The sequence below is a fragment of the Sminthopsis crassicaudata genome, chromosome 1, assembly GCF_048593235.1.
Source record: "Sminthopsis crassicaudata isolate SCR6 chromosome 1, ASM4859323v1, whole genome shotgun sequence".
NCBI classification, from domain to species: domain Eukaryota; kingdom Metazoa; phylum Chordata; class Mammalia; order Dasyuromorphia; family Dasyuridae; genus Sminthopsis; species Sminthopsis crassicaudata.
This window is the reverse complement of record NC_133617.1, coordinates 1,473,295-1,492,765: the sequence shown is the minus strand read 5'-3', so window position 1 is coordinate 1,492,765 and position 19,471 is coordinate 1,473,295. Positions and strand designations below refer to the sequence as shown.

The 19,471-nt window shown below is 34.5% G+C and overlaps 1 protein-coding gene across 1 annotated transcript in view; it reads right to left on the bottom strand.

The window, feature by feature from the left end:
- LOC141550087 (vomeronasal type-2 receptor 26-like) overlaps positions 1 to 19,471 on the bottom strand; it is a 44,986-nt gene that overhangs the window by 21,752 nt on the left and 3,763 nt on the right. Inside the window, exon 3 of the mRNA XM_074280741.1 lies at positions 182 to 418. Within this exon, the coding sequence (XP_074136842.1) occupies positions 182 to 418 (237 nt within the window). The remainder of the gene's footprint in view (positions 1 to 181; positions 419 to 19,471) is intronic.

Sequence of the window (19,471 nt, the reverse complement as noted above, 5' to 3'; positions counted from 1 at the left end):
AGGGAAAAGAAGGGGAGAGGGGTTTCCTTTCTTCAATGCTGAAGTAAAGGAGACACAATGAAAGCTGCCAAGAAGATAAAACATGAAGAGAAAGGGAGAGGAGAGAGACTCATACTTAATAATGAGGACATTTCTTGCATCCTCTCAGTGGAAATGAGCCCAGGCAGATAGAGACACTTACTTAAAAGCCCTACAAGCCTTGTCAGGAGGACTCTGGAACCGCTCTGCTCCTGTTACATTGCTCACTTCAGGTGACTGTAGGGGGAGAAAGAAGCCGATCTCCATATCTGCAGGGAAGTAATGCATGGGTTGATCTTCATAGCAAATCTGCCCAGACCCTGGAAGTTGCAGCAGCAGAGACACAGCAAGGGAAGAAACGAGGTGAGAAATGCTTCTCACAATATGGGGCCACATCTCCCTGAACAGTAACCAAAGTTTTAACTTTGAGGCAATGGAACAACTGCTCATACTTGAGTCAGGAACTGAGTAGGGACTGTCTATCTACAGAAGCCTGGCTCTAATCTACAAGTCACACTGGAGAAAACAAAGGGACATTAGTCAGCTCCATGTGCAAGATAAGGACAATGGTGCAAGATGAGTGACCATTATATACTTTCTCTCTGTCTATGGGTATATTTATTTTTAGATAATTATTGGGTCCATTCCTCTTATTTTATTTTCCATAGAAAAGTTTCAATCTCAGAAGAATTCTGGGGACCAGCCTGCCTGGGGCATCTCCAGCTGAGTCCCTGCATCCAGGAAAATCATAAGTGCAAAATTATATTTTGACCTCTCTGTCCCTTGTTACAAGTCAGGCTCCATCCCAGAAGTGCCTTTTGTTGGAAAACAGTTTTGTGACCTGATGTTAGCCAATAACCAGTGATGAATAAACCTCATGAATTATTCTATTATGTCACAAGATTTTTTTTAATTTTTATTTTATTTTATAATTATAACATTTTTGACAGTACATATGCATGGGTAATTTTTTACAACATTATCCCTTGCACTTACTTCTATTAAGATTTTTTCCCTTCCTTCCCCAACGCCCTCCCCCAGATGGCAAGCAGTCTTATATATGTTAAATACATTACAGTATATTCTAGATACAATATATGTGTGTAGAACCGAATTTGTTGTTGCACAGGAAGAATTGGATTCAGAAGGTAAAAATAACAGTTTACACTCATTTCCCAGTGTTCCTTTTCTGGATGTAGCTGGTTCTGTCCATCATTAATCAATTGGAATTGGATTAGCTCTTCTCTATGTTGAAGAAATCCACTTCCATCAGCATACATCCTCGTACAGTATCATTGTTGAAGTGCATAATGATCTTCTGGTTCTGCTCGTTTCACTTAGCATCAGTTAATGTAAGTCTCTCCAAGCCTCTCTGTATTTCTCCTGTTGGTCATTTCTTATAGATCAATAATATTCCATAACATTCATATACCATAGTTTACCCAACCATTCTCCAATTGATGGACATCCATTCATCTTCCACCTTCTAGCCACTATGAAAAGGGCTGCCACAAACATTTTGGCACATACAGGTAGGTCCCTTTCCCTTCTTTAGTAGTTCCTTGGGGTATAAGCCCAGTAGTAGTATGGCTGGGTCACAGGGTATGCACATTTTGATAACTTTTTGGGCATAATTCCAGATTGATCTCCAGAATGGTTGGATTCTTTCACAACTCCACCAACAATGCATCATGTGTAATGGTGATAAACTAGAACCTTTCCCTGTAAGATCAGGAGTGAAACAAGGTTGTCCACTATCACCATTACTATTCAATATAGTACTAGAAACTCTAGCCTTGGCAATAAGAGCCGAGAAAAAGATTCAAGTAATTAGAGTAGGAAATGAAGAAATCAAATTGTCACTTTTCACAGATGACATGATGGTATACTTAGAGAACCCCAAAGACTCTGCTAAAAAGCTATTAGAAATAATTCAGAATTTTAGCAAAATTGCAGGGTACAAAATATGTCACAAGATTTATTAAATCCTTCAGAGGTGACAATTTCCCTAAAAGACTGTAAAATTTTAGCCTTGATGCTCATGCAGTTCCCTGCACCAGTGTCCACGTGAGCCAGGTCCCATGCTCAGGGCGCCATGTAATCCATTTAGAAGAGTCATTTTAGAAAGCCCAGTGCTCATAGTTTTCGTCTCCTAGTGGGTCTCATGTTTTATGTAGGATTATAACATCCTCCATTTGGTATTGGCTAAGAAATAGACCAGTTAATCAATGGAATAGGTTAGGTTAAAAGGGAAAGCTAGTGAATAAAAATAGCAATCTAGTGTTTGACAAACACAAAGATCCCAACTTTTGGCATAAGAATTCATTATTTGACAAAAACTGCTGGGAAAACTGGAAATTGGTATGGCAGAAACTAGGCATGGACCCACACTTAACACCACATAGTAAGATAAGATCAAAATGGGTCCATGATTTAGGCATAAAGACCAAGATCATAAATAAATTAGAGGAACATAGGATAGTTTACCTGTCAGACTTGTGGAGGAGGAAGGAATTTGTGACCAAAGGAGAACTAGAGATCATTATTGATCACAAAATAGAAAATTTTGATTACATCAAATTAAAAAGCTTTTGTACAAACAAAACTAATGCAAACAAAATTAGAAGGGAAGTAAAAAATTGGGAAAACATTTTTATACTTAGGGGTTCTGATAAAGGCCTTCTCAGCAAAATATACAGAGAATTGACTCTAATTTATAAGAAACCAAGCTATTCTCCAATTGATAAATGGTCAAAGGATATGAACAGACAATTCTCAGATGATGAAATTGAAACTATTTCCACTGATATGAAAGTGTTCCAAATCACTATTGATCAGAGAAATGCAAATTAAGACAACTCTGAGATACCACTACACACCTGTCAGATTGGCTAAGGAACAAATAATGATGAATGTGGGAGGGGATATGGGAAACCTGGAACACTGATGCATTGTTGGTGGAGTTGTGAAAGAATCCAACCATTCTGGAGAGCAATTATACCCAAAAATTAATCAAACTGCGCATACCCTTTGATCCAGCAGTGCTACTACTTGGCTTATATCTCAAGGAAATGCTAAAGAGGGGAAAGGAACCTGTATGTGACAAAAGGTTTGTGGCAGTCCTTTTTGTAGTGGCTAGAAACTAGAAAATGAATGCATGCCCATCAGTTAGAGAATGGCTGAATAAATTATGTTATATGAATGTTGTGGAATATTATTGTTCTGTAAGAAACAAACAACAGGATGAGTACAGAGAGGCTTGGAGAGACTTACAGAAACTGATACTGAGTGAAATGAGCAGAACTAGGAGATCATTATTGATCACAAAATAGAAAAATTAGATTACATCAAATTTAAAAGCTTTTGTACAAACAAAACTAATGCAAACGAAATTAGAAGGGAAGTAAAAAATTGGGAAAACATTTTTATACTTAAAGGTTCTGATAAAGGCCTCCTCTCCAAAATATACAGAGAATTGACTCTAATTTATAAGAAATCAAGCCATTCTCCAATTGATAAATGGTCAAAGGATATGAACAGACAATTTTCAGATGATGAAATTGAAACTATTTCCACTCATATGAAAGAGTGCTCCAAATCACTATTGATCAGAGAAATGCAAATTAAGACAATTCTGAGATACCACTACACACCTGTCAGATTTGCTAAGGAACAAATAATGATGAATGTGGGAGGGGATATGGGAAACCTGGAACACTGATGCATTGTTGGTGGAGTTGTGAAAGAATCCAACCATTCTGGAGAGCAATTCTACCCAAAAAGTAATCAAACTGTGCATACCCTTTGATCCAGCAGTGCTACTACTGTGCTTATATCCCAAGGAAATGCTAAAGAGGGGAAAGGAAACTATATGTGCTAAAAGGTTTGTGGCAGCCCTTTTTGTAGGGGCTAGAAACTAGAAAATGAATGCATGCCCATCAGTTGGAGAATGGCTGAATAAGTTATGTTATATGAATGTTGTGCAATATTATTGTTCAGTAGGAAATGACCAACAGGATGAGTACAGAGACGCTTGGAGAGACTTACAGGAACTGATACTGAGTGAAATGAGCAGAACTAAGAGATCATTATACACTTCAACAACCATACTATATGAGGATGTATTCTGATGGAAGTGGATATCTTCAACAAAGAGAAGAGCTAATCCAATTCCAATTGATCAATGATGGACAGAATCAGCTACACGCAGAGAAGGAACACTGGTAAATGAGTGTAAACTGTTAGCATTTTTTGTTTTTCTCCCCAGGTTGATTTTGATTTTACCTTTAGAATCCAATTCTTCCTTTGCAACAACAATAACAACAACAACAACAACAACAACAACAACAACAACAACAACGAAATTCGGTTCTGCATATATATATATATATATATATATATATATATATATATATATATATATATATATATAGTACCTAGAATATACTATAACATATATAAGATGTATGTGAATGCCTGCCATCTAGGGGAAGGAGTGGAGGGAAGAAGGGAAAATTTCAGCACAGAAGGGAGTACAAGGGATAACAAGGGATATGTTGTAAAAAATTGCCTATACATATACACTGTCAAAAATGTTATAACTATAAAATTAATAAAAAAAAACAAAAGAAAGTATTATAACATCCACCTGTTAGAGATGAAAGGAATCTCAGAGGTTCATTAGTCCAGGATTTTGATGACAGATTTCCACTCTTCAACAACTAGAACCAAGACACCTTTAGTCCCATATTCCCCACTTGAGAAAGTTGAAATCACAGGATCTACAGATAAACCTTTGCACTTTGGGTGGTGGGAACAAAGACTTATGAAGTCTCAGAGACATTTGGAGGAAATCTTTCATGAAATCTCTACTTTATAGATCAGAAATGACTACCAGGAGATTAGAAGGGCTTGTCTGCCTTGAGTAATTTTTTTATAATATTATCCCTTATATTTATTTTTCCAAATTATGTCCTCCTCCCTCCCTCCACTCCCTTCCCCCGATGACAGGCAATCCCATACATTTTACATATGTTACAATATAACCCAGATACAATATATGTGTGTAAATACCATTTTCTTGTTGCACATTAAGTATTAGATTCCGAAGGTATAAGTAACCTGGATAGATACACAGTAGTGCTAACAATTTACATTCACTTCCCAGTGTTCCTTCTCTGGGTGTAGTTATTTCTGTCCATCATTGATCAACTGGAAGTGAGTTGGATCTTCTTTATGTTGAAGATTTCCACTTCCATCAGAATACATCCTCATACAATATTGTTGTTGAAGTGTACAGCGATCTTCTGGTTCTGTTCATTTCACTCAGCATCAGTCGATGCAAGTCTCTCCAAGCCTCTCTGTATTCCTCCTGCTGGTCATTTCTTACAGAGCAATAATGTTCCATAACCTTCATATACCATAATTTACCCAACCATTCTCCAATTGATGGACATCCATTCATCTTCCAGTTTCTAGCTATTACAAAAAGAGCTACCACAAACATTTTGACACATACAAGTCCCTTTCCCCTCCTCAATATTTCTTTGGGATATAAGCCCAATAGCAGCAATGCTGGATCAAAGGGTATGCACAGTTTGATACCATTTTGGGCATGGTTCCAATTGGCTCTCCAGAATGGCTGGATTCTTTCACAACTCCACCAACAATGCATCAGTGTCCCAGTTTTCCCACATCCCCTCCAACATTCATCATTATTTGTTCCTGTCATCTTAGCCAATCTGACAGGTGTGTAGTGGTATCTCAGAGTTGTCTTAATTTGCATTTCTCTGATCAGTAGTGATTTGGTACACTCTTTCATATGAGTGGATATAGTTTCAATTTCTTCATCTGAGAATTGTCCGTTCATATCCTTTGACCATTTATCAATTGGAGAATGGTTCGGTTTCTTTTAAATTAGGGTCAGTTACCCCAAAGACTCTGCTAAAAAGCTACTAGAAATAATTCAAAATTTCAGCAAAGTGGCAGGATACAAAATAAATCCACATAAATCCTCGGCATTTTTATATATCACTAACAAAATGCAACAGCAAGAGATACAAAGAGAAATTCCATTCCAAACAAATGTTGAGAGTATAAAATATTTGGGAATCCATCTACCAAAGAAAAGTCAGGAATTATATGAGAAAAATTACAAAACACTTGCCACAAAAATAAAATCAGATTTAAATAATTGGAAAGACATTCAGTGCTCTTGGATAGGCCGAGCGAATATAATAAAGATGACAATACTCCCCAAACTAATCTATTTATTTAGTGCTATACCAATCAGACTCCCAAGAAACTATTTCAATGACCTACAAAAAATAACATCAAAATTCATATGGAAGAATAAAAGGTCGAGAATTGCAAGGGAACTAATGAAAAAAAACTCAGAGGAAGGTGGTCTAAGTGTACCTGATCTAAAGCTATATTATATAGCAGCAGTCACCAAAACCATTTGGTATTGGCTAAGAAATAGACCGGTAGATCAGTGGAACAGATTAGATACAAAGGACAAAAAAGGGTACATCTATAGCAATCTAATCTTTGACAAACCCAAAGATTCCAACATTAGGGATAAAAATTCATTATTCGGAAAAAACTGTTGGGAAAACTGGAAATTAGTATGGCAGAAATTAGATATGGATCCACACTTAACACCATATACCAAGATAAGATCAAAATGGGTCCATGATTTAGGGATAAAGAGTGAGATAATAAATAGATTAGAGGAACAGAGGATAATCTACCTCTCAGACTTGTGGAGGAGGAAGGAATTTATGACCAGAGGAGAACTAGAGATCATTATTGATCACAAAATAGAAGATTTTGATTACATCAAACTAAAAAGTTTCTGTACAAATAATACTAATGCCAACAAGATTAGAAGGGAAGTAACAAATTGGGAAAATATTTTTAAAAACAAAGGTTCCATACTCCAATTGATAAATGGTCAAAGGATATGAACAGACAATTCTCAGAGGAAGAAATTGAAACTATATCCACTCACATGAAAGAGTGTTCCAAATCACTACTGATCAGAGAAATGCAAATTAAGACCACTCTGAGATACCACTACACACCTGTCAGATTGGCTAAGATGACAGGAACAAATAATGACAAATGTTGGAGGGGATGTGGGGAAATTGGGACACTAATACGTTGCTGGTGGAGTTGCGAAAGAATCCAGCCATTCTGGAGAGCAATCTGGAATTATGCCCAAAAAGTTATCAAACTGTGCATACCCTTTGACCCAGCAGCACTACTACTGGGATTATATCCCAAAGAAATACTAAAGAGCGGAAAGAAACATATATGTGCCAAAATGTTGTGTGGCAGCTCTTTTTGTTGTAGCTAGAAACTGGAAGATGAATGGATGTCCATCAGTTGGAGAATGGTTGGGTAAATTGTGGTATATGAAGGTTATGGAATATTTTTGCTCTGTAAGAAATGACCAGCAGGAGGAATACAGAGAGGCCTGGAGAGACTTAAATCAACTGATGCTGAGTGAAATGAGCAGAACCAGAAGATCACTGTACACTTCAACAACAATACTGTATGAGGATGTATTGTGATGGAAGTGGAAATCTTCAACATAAAGAAGATCCAACTCACTTCCAGTTGATCAATGATGGACAGAGGTAGCTACACCCAGAGAAGAAACACTGGGAAGTGAATGTAAATTGTTAGCACTAATATCTGTCTGCCCAGGTTGCATGTACCTTCGGATTCTAATGTTTATTGTGCAACAAGAAAATGATATTCACACACATGTATTGTACCTAGACTATATTGTAACACATGTAAAATGTATGGGATTGCCTGTCATGGGGGGAGGGAATGGAGGGAGGGGGGGTAATTTGGAAAAATGAATACAAGGGATAATATTATAAAAATATATATATATATAATAAAAAAAATTAAAAAAAAAAAGAAATCTCTTGGTTAAAAAATGCAGTTTAAAAGTCAAATATGTATGTCCTGAATATTGATTTTCTTTACCTCTTCTGTTTTGAAAAAGTGCTGTTCATTAAAACTTAAATCTGAGAAAAAAATATGCCCTAGAAAAAATAAATTGTAATGGAACTCTTTAGAAAGGGTAATATTAATTATTTAATATTATGGGCAAAACTTTTATAAATAAAAGTATAAAAATATGTTCTTTGAATAATACTAACAAAATATTTTGACAGAAACTTAGGAAGACCTATTTCTAAAAAATGAGTAATTTTTGATTAACTAAAAAAAAATAAATGTTTTATAAATTAAAATAAATAAATAAATAAATAAATTAGGGTCAGTTCTCTATATATTTTGGAAATGAGACCTTTGTCAGAACCTTTGTTTTTAAAAATATTTTCCCAATTTGTTACTTCTCTTCTAATCTTGTTTGCATTAGTATTGTTTGTACAGAAACTTTTTAGTTTGATGTAATCAAAATCTTCTATTTTGTGATCAATAATGATCTCTAGTTCTCCTCTGGTCATAAATTCCTTCCTCCTCCACAAGTCTGAGAGGTAGGCTATTCTCTGTTCCTCTAATTTATTTATTATCTCACTCTTTATGCCTAAATCATGGACCCATTTTGATCTTATCTTGGTATATGGTGTTAAGTGTGGATTCATATCTAATTTCTGCCATACTAATTTCCAGTTTTCCCAACAGTTTTTTTTCCAAATAATGAATTTTTGTCCCTAATGTTGGTATCTTTGGGTTTGTCAAAGATTAGATTGCTATAGATGTACCCTTTTTTGTCCTTTTTTTCTAATCTGTTCCACTCATGTACCGATCTATTTCTTAGCCAATACCAAATGGTTTTGGTGACTGCTGCTATATAATATAGCTTTAGATCAGGTACACTTAGACCACCTTCTTCTGACTTTTTTTTTCATTAGTTCCCTTGCAATTCTCGTCCTTTTATTCTTCCATATGAATTTTGATGTTATTTTTTGTAGGTCATTGAAATAGTTTCTTGGGAGTCTGATTGGTATAGCACTAAATAAATAGATTAGTTTGGGGAGTATTGTCATCTTTATTATATTCGCTCGGCCTATCCAAGAGCACTGAATGTATTTCCAATTATTTAAATCTGACTTTATTTTTGTGGCAAGTGTTTTGTAATTTTGCTCATATAATTCCTGACTTTTTTTTGGTAGATGGATTCCCAAATACTTTATACTCTCAACATTTGTTTGGAATGGAATTTCTCTTTGTATCTCTTGTTGTTGCATTTTGTTAGAGATATATAAAAATGCTGAGGATTTATGTGGATTTATTTTGTATCCTGCCACTTTCCTGAAATTTTGAATTATTTCTAATAGCTTTTTAGCAGAGTCTTTGGGGTTCTCTAAGTATACCATCATGTCATCTGCAAAAAGTGATAGTTTGATTTCCTCATTTCCTACTCTAATTCCTTGAATCTTTTTCTCAGCTCTTATTAACGAAGCTAGCGTTTCTAGTACTATATTGAATAGTAATGGTGATAATGGGCAACCTTGTTTCACTCCTGATCTTACTGGGAAAGGTTGCAGTTTATTTCTATTGTATATTATGCTTACTGACGTTCATAAATATATGCTCCTGATTATTCTAAGGAATAGTCCATTTATTCCTATACTCTCAAGAGTTTTTGTAGGAATGGATGTTGGATTTTGTCAAATGCTTTTTCTGCATCTATTGAGATGATCATATGGTTCTTATTAATTTGATTATTAATATGGTCAATTATATTAATAGTTTTCCTAATATTAAACCAGCCCTGCATTCCTGGTATAAATCCTACTTGATCATAGTGTATTATCCTGGGGATGATTTTCTGAAATCTTTTTGCTAATATCTTATTTAAGATTTTAGCATCAATATTCATTGAGGAAATTGGTCTGTAGTTTTCTTTCTCAGTTTTCAATCTACCTGGTTTAGGTATCAGTACCATGTCTGTGTCATAAAAGGAGTTTGGTAGGACTCCTTCATCCCCTATTTTTTCAAATACTTTATATAACATTGGGGTTAATTGTTCTTTAAAAGTTTGGTAGAATTCACATGTGAATCCATCTGGTTCTGGGGATTTTTTCCTGGGGAGTTGATTAATAGCTTGTTCTATTTCTTTTTCTGAAATGGGACTATTTAGGCAATTTATCTCCTTCTCTGTTAATCTAGGAAGCCTATATTTTTGGAGGAAGTCATCCATTTCACTTAAGTTATCAAATTTATTGGCATAAAATTGGGCAAAGTAACTCCTTATTATTTCTCTAATTTCCTCTTCATTGGTGGAAAGATCCCCCTTTTCATTTGTAAGACTAACAATTTGATTTTCCTCTTCCTTTTTTCTGATCAGATTTACCAAAGGTTTATCTATTTTATTGGCTTTTTCATAAAACCAACTCTTGGTTTTATTTATTAATTCAATAGTTTTTTTACTTTCAATATTATTGATTTCTCCTTTTAATTTTTGTATTTCAAGTTTAATTTTGGTTGGGGGTTTTTAATTTGGTCTTTTTCTAGTTTTTTAAGTTGCAAGCCCAATTCGTTAATTTTCTCTTTCTCTATTTTCTTCAAATAAGCCTCTAAAGATATAAAATTTCCCCTTATTAATGCTTTAGCTGCATCCCACAGATTTTGGTATGATGTCTCATCATTGTCATTGTCTTGGGTGAAATTATTAATTGTTTCTATAATTTGCTCTTTCACCCAGTCATTCTTTAAGATGTAACTTACCCCTATGACTGGAGATTTCTCCTTCTGAGCATGGGGAGCAGCTGAAGCAACAAGGAGACTTCCCCTCCAAAGGCAACTTCCTGAATCCAGCAAGACAGCTGGCAGTACATACCGCAGAGGGAACCTAAGATAGTGACAGGAGATGGGAATAAACATTTTGAACTGATAGCTATTTATGTATGCAAAGAAAAATGCAGCTGTTTGTTGCCATTCTGGTTTTGTGAACCACCTCTCAGATACATAATTAAAAGTGTATGTGAAGATGACATGGGGAAACTTATTTTTACCATTTGTCACCTACTCTTCTGCAAAACTCAGTGATAAACCTTCTCTTATTGAACCATTCACAAAAAAGTATTTCACACTCTGATCATTTAAAGATAGTCCATATATTGGCCAATTACAGAGAAGATGACTTCCCCCAGTCTCAGTCATAGATGTGGGACAGATCTAAACATGATCCTGAAGATTCTTCTTGGGCATGGCCATTATACTGCAAATGCTGCTCCCAAAGTAATGTGAATGTTAATTGCCTAAATGTATTACTAATATGGTCAAGGTTAAACAAGGGTAGCCATTAACACCATTATTATTCAATATTGTACTGGAAATGTTTTCTTCAGGAATAAGTGATGAAAGAGAAATTAAAGGATTTGGTGAAGGAGGGGTAAACACTTTTAGCAGAACACGTGCCTGATTGTATTTTGAAATGACAGAACCCAGAAACATTTGGAATGTAATTTTTCAGCTTAAGATATATTGCAATGGCTTCAGGACAGGCCTTTGTGGACAGCACAGGGTGCATCATGGCCCAGCAGAGGTGGGGTATATCTAGGACAGCCTGGAGAAGTCCAGCATTGTGAATTTAGTGTGAGGCTCTTAGCCAAAGTACAACAACAATGCTTACTGTATCCTCATCCAGAAAGCCAGTGCATCAGCAGTTCTGATGTGAGACATCGAGGGCAAACATAGAAGAGACCCTGAGAGTCAGTGAACCTCACCACCATTGGCCCCACACAGTCAGTGAGAGAACCCTGTTCTTCTGCAAAAGAAGCTTGAGACAATCTCTTGTGTGTCCAAGGATCAGAGCTCAAATATTACAAGTGAGAAGAGCAGGATAAAAAAACGATCTGACCCTGAAGATGTATCAGTCAGGAAATATCATAATAGAATGCTGGAAGAGTAAAATGCCTATGAATAAAATCTCAGGGGGGAATGTGAACTCTTGTGAAGCTCAAAACCCTCTCCTGAATAAGCTCAAAAAAAATCTTAAAAAAGAGATGAGAGATAAAATGTGTAGGAACAAGAATTATGAAGGAAAATTGTGACAATTTGAAAATTTTTATTTTCATAGAAAAGCGTAGAAAAGGAAATATGGAAATATCTATAAGAAACAACTCTTTAAAAAACAAATTTGGCAAAAATGGGAAAGATACAGATATTAATTATTTCTTAAAATCTATTTGGTTGGGGGTGGTAATAAGATGGTGGCAAGAACACATGCATCTTCCTAAGCTCTCCTTTACCCTCAATCAATTTCAACAAAATTCAGTCTCACAATTAGTGCTTGACTGTCAGAACCCATGGATATTGGGAGTACAACACATTGCCAACTGAAAAGATTCTCGAAATTCTCCAGAAAAGGTCTGTTTTGCTCATGGATGGGGATAGACTGGGGTTAGGCCAGACACAGACCTCAGGCAGGCAGTGAGACCACAGGAAACAGCTCACCCTGAGCAAACTGGAGGGGGGTAGGATGTGATGTCTGCTGGTGGAAAATCTGGGGGGAACACATTAGCACAGTGTCAGCTACTCTATCCTTGCAGCACACAGTAGATCAGCAGAGAAGCTATAAACACAGGGGTAAAGGCTATAACCCCAAAACGATAAAGTATTTCAGGACCTGGCCAAATACACCCAACAGCCAGAGTGTCTCAGTGTGATCCAAGTGCAGTCCACTGCTGCTCCCAATCATTGCTCCCAGTGTAGATACTGCCTTCCCTCTGCTACTGATTTCAGCACAATGGCTAATCTCTAGGCAGCCTCTGGATGCTGTTCCCACTGCTGCTTCACTGCCACTTCCTATTGTCTGTAGAGGCAGCTTGGAAATACCACCCTGTCTCTCATAAGCAGACCATAGCGTTTTTTTTTTTAAGTGAGCAAAAAGACAATGCATGCTCAAACTGTTGGGAACTTCTATAGGAAAGAGAGCAGACTTCAGACCCTGAGGAGCCTAAAATCAGATTGGCTCTAGATCTAAAGGTTGATCTGATCTGGTGCCTACCACATAGGTAAATGCAATCTGACAGGAAAAAACAAAAATGCAAGCAAACAATAACAGAAAGAGAGGAAATGATATGTTGTGATGCATATTAATTTCCCAGTGTTCTTTCTCTGGATGTAGCTGCTTCTGTTCATTGGAAGAGATTTGGATCTTCTCATTGTTGAAGAGATTAATGTCTATCAGAATTCATCATAATGTAGTATTGTTGTTGGTTCTGCTCATTTCACTTAGCATCAGTTCCTGTTAGTCTCTCCAGGCTTCTCTGAAATCATCCTGCGAATCATTTCTTAAAGAAGAATAATATTCCATAGCATGATTTTCTTCATTCACATTTTTATTTCTTTTTGTATTTGTCCAATTGAGTTTTTTAATTTAATGAGTTGTTTTGTTCTATGGAATGCTTTTCCCATTTTCCCAAGTTTTTAAAAAAGAAGTATTTTCTTTTTCCAATTCACAAATTATGTTTTCTTTGCAATTGTTTAACTTTTCCAATTCACATATTATCTTTACGTGGGAATGTTTATCTTTTCCATTTCACAAATTCTGTTTTTCAGGGAGATGATTTCCTGAACCTCTTGCAAAGCTTTCCTTTACTTTGCCAATTTTTTTTCTAGCTCTTTTTTAAGAACCTTATATGTTTACATATATTGTATATGTTAAATACATATACTTTAACATATTTGACATGTATTGGTCTACCTGCCATATAAAGGAGAGGGTAGGGGAAAGGAGGGGAAAAGTTGGATTAAAATGTTTTGCAAGAATCAGTGTTGAAAAATGATCCATGCATATGTGTTGTGTATAAAAAGCTATAATTTAAAAAAATGTAAAGAAATGAAAATATGATTGAGAAAATTTAAAAAATAAAATAACTCCTTAAACATAAAATTGGATAAATTTTTAAAAAGCCATGGAATAAAAGTTCCATGTCCATGTCCATGGCCAATTTGTATAATTGGCCAAATACAAAAGGAGGTGAAAGACTGACAGAAAAAAAGTAGTTTACTAAAATTTAGAATCTGACAAATGGAAATGAATGACTCAAGTACACATAAAATCAATGAAATTAAAGTAAAAATTAAGTGAAAATTTTGAAGAAAATATAAAATATTTCATTGGAGAACCTAATGATATAGAAAATAGAACCAGGAGTAACAAAATAGTAATTACAAAGTAGTAAGTACTAGATAAATCCAAGCACAAAGTAAACAAGAAAGCAGTTTAGGATGTGAATAGAATTTTAGAAAATTAGGTAAGACAGATCTCTGAAGACAATTGAATGAGGATAGAGAGGAATAGACCTTTTTTTTTTTCTCAGTGGACCATAGCACTTCTAGAAAAACTGGCCACTTCTTAGAGCATAAGATCCTCTGAATCAAATATAGAAAGACAGATGTGCAAATGCTTGCTTTTCAAATTGTGATGCAATAAAAATTATTTCTAAAAAATGACCAAGGAAAAATAGACCCAACCTTAATTAGAAAGTAAATAATTGAATCCTAAATAATGAGTAAGTCTAACAACAGATGATTGATGGCATGCCAGTAATTATGCATTGAAGCAAAACAGTAAATGGTGAAAATTTATGTCTCTAAATGTTCATAGGTATACCATCGATAAAGAGGAGATCAATGAACTTGGTATTCAAGTAAAAAAGCTAGAATTAGAATGAAGTTAAAATTTCCAATTAAATTGTAAAACTTCTGAAAATTAAATCAGAAATGGATACAATAGAAAGGGAGAAGACTTGAAATAATAATAAAATTGATATTTGAATTTTATTAAAAAACACAACAAAATAGATAAAATTTTGGTTAATTTGATTAGAAAAAGGAAAGAAGAAAACCAAGTTACCAGAATCAAACATGAACAGCATGAACTTATCAAGAATGAATTACAAATTTAGAAATAATTCAGAATTTTAGCAAAGTTGCAGGATAGAAAATAAATCCACATAAATCCTCAGCATTTTTATACATTAACAACACAATCCAACAGCAAGAGATACAAAGAGAAATTCCATTCAAAATAACGGTCAATAGTATAAAATATTTGGGAATATATCTACCAAAGGAGAGTCAGGAATTATATGAGCAAAATTACAAAACACTTGCCACAAAAATAAAGTCAGATTTAAATAATTAGAAAGACATTAAGTGCTCTTGGATAGGCCGAGCGAATATAATTAAGATGACAATACTCCCTAAACTAATGTATTTATTTAGTGCTATACCAATCAGACTTCTAAGAAACTATTTAAATAACCTAGAAAAAATAATGACAGAATTCATTTGGAACAACAAAAGGTCGAGAATTTCAAGGGAAGTAATGAAAAAAAATTAAATGAAGGTGGTCTAGCTGTACCTGATCTAGAACTATATTATAAAGCAACAGTCACCAAAACCATTTGGTATTGGCTAAGAAATAGACTAGTTGATCAGTGGCATAGGTTAGGTTCACAGGGCAAGATAGTGAATAAAAATAGCAATCTAGTGTTTGACAAACCCAAAGATCCCAAATTTTGGGATAAGAATTCACTATTTGACAAAAACTGCTGGGAAAACTGGAAATTAGTATGGCAGAAACTAGGCATGGACCCACATTTAACTCTAAGATTAGATCAAAATGGGTCCAAGATTTAGGCATAAAGAACGAAATCATAAATAAATTGGAGGAACATGGGATGGTTTACCTCTCAGACTTGTGGAGGAGGAAGGAGTTTGTGTCCAAGGGAGAACTAGAGACCATTATTCATCACAAAATAGAACATTTTGATTACACCAAATTAAAAAGTTTCTGTACAAACAAAACTAATGCAAACAAGATTAGAAGGGAAGTAACAAATTGGGAAAACATTTTTACAGTTAAAGGTTCTGATAAAGGCCTCATCTCCAAAATATACAGAGAATTGACTTTAATTTATAAGAAATCAAGCCATTCTCCAATTGATAAATGGTCAAAGGATATGAACAGACAATTTTCAGATGATGAAATTAAAAGTATTTCCACTCATATGAAAGAGTGTTCCAAATCACTACTGATCAGAGAAATGCAAATTAAGACAACTCTGAGATATCATTACACGCCTGTCAGATTGGCTAAGATGACAGGAACAAATAACAATGAATGTTGGAGGGGATGTGGGAAAACTGGGACACTGATGCATTGTTGGTGGAGTTGTGAAAGAATCCAACCATTCTGGAGAGCAATCTGGAATTATGCCCAAAAAGTTATCAAAATGTGCATACCCTTTGACCCAGCCATACTACTACTGGGCTTATACTCCAAGGAACTACTAAAGAAGGGAAAGGGACCTGTATGTGCCAAAATGTTTGTGGCAGCCCTTTTCATAGTGGCTAAAAGCTGGAAGATGAATGGATGTCCATCAATTGGAGAATGGCTGGGTAAATTATGGTATATGATTGTTATGGAATATTATTGTTCTATAAGAAATGACCAACAGGAGAAATACAGAGAGGCTTGGAGAGACTTACATCAACTGATGCTGAGTGAAACGAGCAGAACCAGAAGATCATTATACACTTCAACAATGATACTGTATGAGGATGTATGCTGATGGAAGTGGATATCTTCAACATAGAGAAGAGCTAATCCAATTCCAATTGATTAATAATGGACAGAATCAGCTACATCCAGAAAAGGAACACTGGGAAATGAGTGTAAACTGTTATTTTTACCTTCTGAATCCAATTCTTCCTGTGCAACAAGAAATTCGGTTCTACACACATATATTGTATCTAAAATATACTATAATATATTTAACATGTATAAGACTGCCTGCCATCTGGGGGAGGGGGTTGGGGGAGGAAGGGAAAAAAATCTGAATAGAAGTAAGTGCAAGGGATAATGTTGTAAAAAATAACCCATGCATATGTACTGTCAAAAAAAAAGTTATAAAGTAAAATAAAAAATTAAATTAAAAAAAAAGAATGAATTAGAAATTTAAGCAAAAATTAGGAGCAATTTTCCCCAATTTATGCTAATTAAGATGACATGAATCTAAATGAAATGAATGAATCCTTAGAAAACTATACCTTGTCCCGAATAACAGAAAAGGAAATAACATAATTAAACACGTTCATTTTAGAAAAGGGTAATTGGAAAATAAGTTAACTCAATCCCCTCAAAAAAAATTTCCTGGACCAGTGAATTCTCTTCATCATTTAAGAACAATAAATTCTAATACTATGTAAACTATTTGGAAAAATGATTTAAGAAAGAATCCTACCAAATATGTAAACCAAAAAAGGCCAAAATACAAAGAAAAATTATAAACCAATTTCCCTAATGAATATTGATACAAAAAAATTTAAAGTATGGGAAAAGAGATTCTAGTAGCTTATCACCAGACATAATGCATTATGCCCAAGTGGGATTTATATCTGAAATTCAAGGCTGGCTCTGTATAAGCAAAACTATCAACATAATCTTCTATATGGAAAACCAAAGTATCATATGTCATAAAATTATCTCAATCCATGCAGAGAAATGATTTGGGAAAATGCAACATCTATTTTTTATTAAAAACTCTAGAGAGCAGAGGGATAAATGGAGTACTTTTAAATATTATAAATACCTTCTCATTAAACCTTTCAGCAAATATTATATGTTTATGAGGACAAGCTCAACACATCGACAATAAGATAGGGTTGCCCATTCTCACTACTATTATTCAGCAATGTTAGTTTAACCAAATAAAACAGAAGAAATTTTTGAATGAATCTGGTAATTTGTGCAGGAAAACATATCACTCTTTGTGGGTAACATGATGTTATAATTATGCAATTCAAGCTACTAGAAACAATTAACAACATTAACAGTTCCACAGAATGTAAAATAAACACAAAAATATTATCAGTATTTCTTTATGGTAACAAAAAAATTTAGCATTAAGGCATGGAAAGGAAAAAGACATTTACAATAATGGTAGACATATAAAATATTTGGGAGTTTGTCTGTTAAGACAAGGCCTGAAATATAGGAATAGAATTACAAAACACTTTCCATACAGATAAAGTGAGATCTAAACAATCAGAAATATATCAACTGCTCATGTATAGGCCAAGGTAATCTCATCAAATGTTAATTGTAATTAACCTACTTATTCAGTGCCATTCTAATCCTCCTGCCAAGACATTGCTTTTTAGAATCAGAAAAATAATTTTAAAAATTCACCTGGAATAACAAAATTCAAGAATTAATAAAATAATGAAAAATGCAAACAAATAAGGTCTAGAACTTATAGAAATAAAACTATTATTACAGTACCCCTCAAAGGTATTTGCTAGTGGCAACAAACACAGTGGATCAGTGGAATAAGTTGGATACACAATGCAGAATTGTCAACAATTATAGTAATGTAGTGTTTGATAAAATGAAAGACTGCATGTTCTGGGAGAAGAATTCACTCATTGACTAAAGGTGCTGGGAAACCTGAAATATAATACAACAGAAACTAGACACTAATCAACATTTAATGTATTATATTAAAATAAGAAAAAAATGGTTTGTGAGTTAGGCATAAATAATGATACTATAAGCAAATTATGGGAATAAAGGCTGGTCTATCCCTTGGATATTTGGAGAAGAGAGGATTTTATGACCAAAGAAGAAATGGAGAACATTAAAAATGCAAAATGGATAATTTTGAGTAAATCAAATGGAAAACATTCTGCAAAAAAAAAACTCAAGATAGCCAAGATTTGAACAGAACTAGTAAGATTGGGGATTTTTTTTTTCCTTTTACTGCACTCTCTCTTTTGAAGATCTCATTTCTCAAATAAATAAATACCTATATTTATATATGTATACACACACACACACACATACATACACCCCCCCCACATATATATATATATATATATATATATATATATACATGTTATGTATGTATATGAGTCAATTTTATAAAAATATAAGCCATTCCCTAATTGATAAATGGTCAAAAGAATGAACCAACTATTTTTAGATGAAGAAATTGAAGCCATTTGTCGTCATATAAAAATATACCCTAAATCAGTAGTTCTCAAACTATGACCCGGGGGGAGATGGGTCCTTTATTCAGCCCACCAAGTTATGGCAAATGGGCTGAGGGGCGGAGACAAAATGTGAGCTGTTATTTTTACTATAGTCCAGCCCTCCAACAGTCTGAGGGACAGTGAACTGGCCCCCTATTTAAAAAGTATGAAGACTACTGTTCTAAATCTATATTGACTATGAAAATCATTTTAAAGGACACTTTCTCTGAATAAAATAACAGGAAAATATAATAATTAATGTTGGTGGAGATATGGAAAAACTTGGACGCTAATGCATTATGGTGGAGTTCTAGAATGACTCAACCACTCTCAAGAATTTTCAAAGGACTAAGAAAATGGGCATATCCTCTTATCCAGCAGTGTCTCTACTGAGTGTCTATCTCAAAGAGATCTT